General features: G+C 34.2%; 1 protein-coding gene across 1 annotated transcript in view; it reads right to left on the bottom strand.

The window, feature by feature from the left end:
• Positions 1 to 1,329: 1,329 nt before the first annotated feature.
• Cnbd1 (cyclic nucleotide binding domain containing 1) overlaps positions 1,330 to 6,557 on the bottom strand; it is a 251,231-nt gene continuing 246,003 nt past the window's right edge. Inside the window, exon 13 of the mRNA XM_057791198.1 lies at positions 1,330 to 1,446. Within this exon, the coding sequence (XP_057647181.1) occupies positions 1,330 to 1,446 (117 nt within the window). The remainder of the gene's footprint in view (positions 1,447 to 6,557) is intronic.

The following is a 6,557-nucleotide window of genomic DNA, read 5'->3' as shown; positions in this document are numbered from 1 at the left end:
CAACCCTATCAAAGATCTCATAAATATATAATATTACCTAAATAAATAGGAAGTGCACTGTAAGCAAATTCCAAAATTCTGGAAATGACAGAGACACCTTGTTGTCTAGACAGTCATCCAAAGTTCTTTTGTAATGTTGGGGCACCTGTCACCAGTCTATAGGTCCATTGTATCTGGCAGACTTCTTGGTGAATTAGAAAATTTGAAGATCTGTTTTACCTTGTACTGGCAAAGTTTGTCAGTTGCTTTGTCTTGCTGTTTTGTCCATGAAACAGGAACCCTGAAAGACCATCCCATCTTTTGAAAAATTCAGCAGTCACTTTTTTGTGGTTCTTAATGTCTAGATAATACAGCATACCATTAAGAAGTTCAGGCAAGAGCAACTTCTTGCCCAAATGACTGGCCTTGTCAAATGGAAGGCAAATTCCCTACCAAGTTTCTTTGATGACCATCCACCCCTTTGAAGTAATTGATGCCACCAGAAGCAGAAATATCTCACTGTTGAGAAAAGTCTAAATTCTTAAAACATGTTCTCATAATCTAGGTGTTTCTAATGAATTGTCAAGACATTAAGGGTCTATTATTCAGAGATCAAAGAAATATTTTCCCTTTCATACAAAGTGAACCAGTAATGAAAAGAGATTTTGTCATTTTCCCACCAACAATTTAATTCAGTTTTTATTCAGGGTGACAGGATTTAATAAGGAATGGGACATCTCATAGCTTTTCTCAATGTAGAATCTTTTGTACAAGGGCTCAGGACTTCAGAGCATCAGTCCTTGGAGAAGAATATATACTCTCTCTAGGCTATTTTAGAATTGTATGACTCAATAAAAATATTTCATGCAACTATATTATGTAGAAATTTTCATTACACACACACAAAGCAAATATTCTGTGCTTTGTGGGTAAAACTGCAGTGTTTCCTAGGCATTTTATTTTTACTTTTTATGTGATATAATGGAATAAAACAGTGTTTTATTGAAATATCTCTACTTAGGATTTATATGTAGGAAACTATTTTTTTAAATATGGAACCCTTTAAAATCATCACTGTGGAAGATAACATTTATATTCCTTTATAGCATTGTATCTCACACAGAAAAATCTATGAAAATTCAAAATAATTTGGTTACCACAAAAAACATATTTAGATATAACATACAACCAAATAACTAGAAAGATTATCAGTATCAGTTGTGGGGGTAAAATAGACAGATAACAGTTTTAACTTGTGTTTGTATGCTTAAAACCAAAGTGAAAATTTTAAAATAAATAAAACCGAAAGGGAAAAAGGATGGATGTGTCAGCTCTTATAAGCCAGTATCTTTAATAACTAACAAGAGTGTCCTTGAGATTCCTGGGAATACTTGGCCAGTAGTGATCCCATTTTCCAAAGCCAGGTAGAACTCCATTACAATGCAAGGTTCTTTTAATTGTCTTCTTCTATAAAAAGAAAAGAATATTGTTAAGAATAACTAATCTTATCCTCTAACATTAAAGTTGTAAAATTAATAGCATAAATTACATACAAAAAACATGAAAATTTTAGGTCTTTTGAAGGAATTTTTCATGACTAAAATACATAAAATGATTAATTGCATGAAATTTTGTGAAATAAAATTATTTTAATATTCATGTCTAAAACCAGTTTTTCATGAAACTGCTTTTAATATTAAAAAACTACAGAAGAAATAAAAATGACTTTGAATTTACAAAGTGTGATTTTTGTCTTCCTGTCCTTGGTAGGAAGCAGATAAGAAATAATTATTTGCCTTACTTTTTTAATTTTTGCAATTTCTAGAAATGACATTTATCGCATATGTATATATGTGTATAGAAGTGTGTGTTCATATGCACTCATGTGCATGTGTATGTGTCTGTGTGTTTCGAAGACAGTCTTTGGTAGCCAGTTCTCTCCTTCTATCATACTGATTAAAGATACTGAAGACAGATGATTAGACTTGGTGACAAACACCATTACCTGCGGATCATTGCTTAAGCCCTGTAAGTTCTCAAGACCATTAACTTTTACAGTTCCTAGAATCAATTGGCATTAACTTTTGTTCCTTTTATCTTTGAGGTTAATATAATTACATCATTTTCCTTTTCTTTTCCTCCCCACAAACCCTTCTATTTACACCATTTTGCTTTCTTTCAAATTCATGACCTCATTTTCTGTTATTAAAAGTATATGTGTGTGTGTGTGTGTGAGAGAGAGAGAGAGAGAGAGATCTTAAATGTAAGAATTTTAGCCTGTATATTGATATTTGTATGTGTGTTTTCAGGGATGGCCATTTTCTGTTGGATAACCAATTACTATGTTCTTCTCTATGAAAAATTATTTCTCCCACTCTCAGTATTCCTAAATGCCTGTAGTTACTTGTGAAGGGGTGAGACCTTGTAGTCTCCACCTTGTCTGCTTTAGCATGTCTATTGTTGTTCTTGTTCAGTTTTTGTTTTGGCAGCCACGCTGGTGAGAACTGATGGGTATAGGTTCTGGTATTACTAAGAGGCATAATCTCACAGCACACTCCTTGATTCTGTAGCTCACACAATCCTTCTGTCTCCTCTTCATCAGTGTTCCCTGAGCTTTAGGTTCAGACCTAATGTAATGATTAAATACTCTATGCCTTCCTCATGGACTCTCTACTTGACGCCTACTGAGAAGCAGTCCATAGTCTCTGAACTGTGTTTGGTCAGTGCATTGAGTTGAGACATATGAATGTGAGTTCAGGCAACATCTTCCAAGGCTGGGAAAATGCCCACACTGCCTGGCTTTGATTAAAGGTCTATAGTAAGAGCAAGAGGCAGCCATCTCTCTGGGCAATTGACTGAGGTTTGCACTTTTGTGGTGAAGTATGGCAGGGACTAGGCATTATTTGTCCAATTGAAGAAACAGCTTAATCTGGAAAATACTATTCATATTTAAAAAGCATATTTCATTTTAGGTCAGATTTTATTTTTATGTTGGTTTTTAAGACTCAAGTAATTCAAAACAATGGAAAATGAGTTTAAATGTAATAAAAAAGAATAGGTTCATAAATGTTTTATTTAACTCTTACAACAACAGAGAAATATGGGAAATTTTTGACATACAAGTGAGAATACTAAGGTATTTTTTATTAAAAAATTCTGACTCCTATAACTGTAATAATTGCATTACAGTTAGACTTAAATAATTATAATAATTAGATTTTAATTCTTGAAAAAGAAATAGTTTCCAACTATTAAAACAAATGTCTATATAACAATTATGAAATCAATAATACCCAAGTTAGCATTAATTTAATTTAAGAGATAATATAATTATTTTGATACTATATCTGACCTCAAAAAAACTAAATGGTTCATTCTGTTATAGCACAATTTTGTTCAATTTTTTTCTCATTAGTTCAGCAAGCTAAAACTTTTGTGGTCAGTATGGTAATTTAATCCTCATATCACAACACTTTATTTGAAATATTAATATTTTTTGTCTTCCTCTTACCAGGAAGCTATTAGCTATCTAAGTGATTCAAACTACTACATATTAAATTATCAACTCTGTTCCCACAGAACTGATATAATTTCATGCTTTAATTAAAACTGATTAGCAGAGTTTCTGTAGTATCTCAAAATTACCAATCCAAATATGTCAGGGGATTTTCATACTATTTTCCAAACCCAAAGTATTAAACATCACATATATGGATGATGATAAGGATATCTATGGTACTGTGACAATCAGAGATATCCCAGTGGAACTGGATCATACAGAAGACTTAGAACAAGTATCCAGCAGTCTGAAACATCAATTAAGGTTCAGAATTTCTGTGAACAGCTGAGTCCTTCAAAGGCATGGAAATGAAGCTCAGATTTTTAACAAATACACTCTTTTCTTCTGAGACCATAAAATATGAAGTCATGTCTAAATGAAGAGGAAATATGTTGTCCAATAGAATCATAGAATGTCAAATAAATGTTATCAGTGGAAATTTATTTTAAAAAATTGGCATTGAGCCGGGCGGTGGTGGCGCACGCCTTTAATCCCAGCACTTGGGAGGCAGAGGCAGGCGGATCTCTGTGAGTTCGAGACCAGCCTGGTCTACAAGAGCTAGTTCCAGGACAGGCTCCAAAACCACAGAGAAACCCTGTTTCGAAAAACTTAAAAAAAAAAAATGGCATTGATTCAGAAGCAGATACCAATAGAAATTATCAGGCTTTTTTAGAAGTAATATCAAACTGAATTATATTTCTATATTTTTATTCACAATTCTTTCTTTGACAAATTATTAGTGGTGATTTTTAATAAAAGATCCAATGTAAAGAAAGAAGATAGCAGAACAGGGATACTGCTTTGGGAGAAGTTCTATCACTTCAGCACCACATATCAATCTGACTCCAAAGGCAATTAAGTTCTAAGGTCTTTGTTTAATACTACCCATCACTGTGACAGAACATGTGACATTAATACTACCCGTCACTGTGACAGAACATGTGACAGAAAACAACTTTGAGGGGAAAAAAAAGAACTTTGGTCCCCAGTTTAAGAAAAGGCACAGTTCATCCTGGCAAGAAAGTAATGCATTCAAGCTTTAGGCATATTGTCAATTCAATATATTAACTGAAATGGAGTTATGGATGGTGAGGCTCCTTTTAGCATCATTTCTCCTTTATTGTATTTAGCCCAGAACTGCATTCCATGGGATGGTGCCACCAACAGTATCGTCAGGATGAATCCTCCCTATATAGTTAATCCTCTCTGGAAATACCTCTAAAGATACCTTCAGAATTATATGTCCTAGATGGTTCTAAATATACTCAAACTGGCCACCCAAAGAGAGCCATCTCCGCTACTTTACAACTTCCACTGCTCTCATCACCTAGTGAATAGAGGCAGGCACTACTGATGGTCAATGCAGCATAAACCTACTAGCACTAAAAATCTATAGCTAGAGAGGCCATAGACACTAGGAAAGAACTTACTGATGTGATTTTGATAAATAATTATGTTGCCAAACTCTCTTCTGAATGTTTATATTCCTGTTCACAGATTTGAGGTGTTCTCAACCATGCTCAGAGAAGCTCTTCCTCACAAAGAGTAGACCTTAATGTAAAGACTCATAATCTTTCATAATGGTGAAAGTAAGTGACTGTGAGTTCCACATGGGACATCTGTTTCAGGAGGCATAATGGAAGAGTGAGTGGAAAGAATGTAAGAGCCAAAGAATAGAGTGGGATGCCAAGATCGACTGAACTCTGGGTGTGACATAGCTATCATACATATACTCATAATACTCATAGCAACCATTGGTAACTGCAAAAGATCAAAAGAATTAAAACTTCCAACATAAGCAGAGGGCTTTCTGAAGCTCTACCTCTAGTTATCAACCTATGGCAATGGATAGATACTAAAGGAGAGAGAATCACTTAATGGCCAGGGGATCATTGATAAGTTAGCCTTGCCCTTGTAGAGGACCTCACACATGTACACAAATGGCCATCAAAGCAAGAACACAAAGTTTGAAGTGAGGTGTTGAGAAAATAGGAGTTTTAGAGAGGGATATAACCAATATACATTTTATCCATATATGAAATTTAAAAAAAAATAAAACAAGTTAAAAAAAAGATTAAGGATTAAGGATAATCAAAAGTCAAATTTGCTGAATTGTTGTTGGTGCTACATTAGGTTTGGAATATAGAATGTTAGAAGGGAATCGCTGTGTTAATAGCCTGTTGGTTTCTGATGACAGAACCTGGCCCACCTAACAGAAGGGATTAACTCACTCTAGAATCTACACTCACATTTCCTACTTGCCCAAAACAGCAAATCATTCCAGTGATGAGGGCTAATTTCATCATCAGGAAAACTACATCGTAACTGCATTTTGATTCTTTAAATAGCACTAGTTCACGAAATCAAAGATGGAAAAAAATGTGATCACCAGATGATGGATGATTTTTTGTTTCTTTACAAAATGTTTATGTTTTCTGTCGTTGAAGTATAAGAAGCAAAAGCATAAAGGGATACAAAATACTCAATGAAAAGCTTGCTACAGATACAAGAGCAATTTTTTATAGTTATAGGAACACATCTCCTAATAGGGCATAAATATACATTTTTCATGAATATTTATGGATCTTTCATACACATTCCACACATGCATATAGATAAACATGATTATTAAAACATACTTGAAATTTAAAGATAGCCCAACGTACTCCAGCAAGTTCCACAGAATGCACAACCCTATGAACCATCAAAGCAACCTTGAGACTTTTATCGTGAAACTGGAGGTCTCCGTACATAATGAGGATAAGATCAGAAAGAGTTTATGCTGGATAATACATAAACAATTGCTGCTGTATTGTGAACCTATGTGCCTATTCTGGAATTAAAGTTTCAGATTCTAAAGTCCTTGATCACTCTTTTTCTTTGGTGTTCCTCTTGATCTCTAAACTGCAAGGTGTGTCTGTAAAGAGATTCCACTTGTAAGCTGGCTTGACATTCTCCACATTGCACGCACTATATAATTGCATGCCAGCCTTTGATTCCTAAATATAAAATAAACAGA

Source organism: Chionomys nivalis, chromosome 16, assembly GCF_950005125.1.
Source record: "Chionomys nivalis chromosome 16, mChiNiv1.1, whole genome shotgun sequence".
Classification (NCBI taxonomy): domain Eukaryota; kingdom Metazoa; phylum Chordata; class Mammalia; order Rodentia; family Cricetidae; genus Chionomys; species Chionomys nivalis.
Note: the sequence above shows the minus strand (reverse complement) of the source record. Positions and strands in the feature narration are given on the sequence as shown.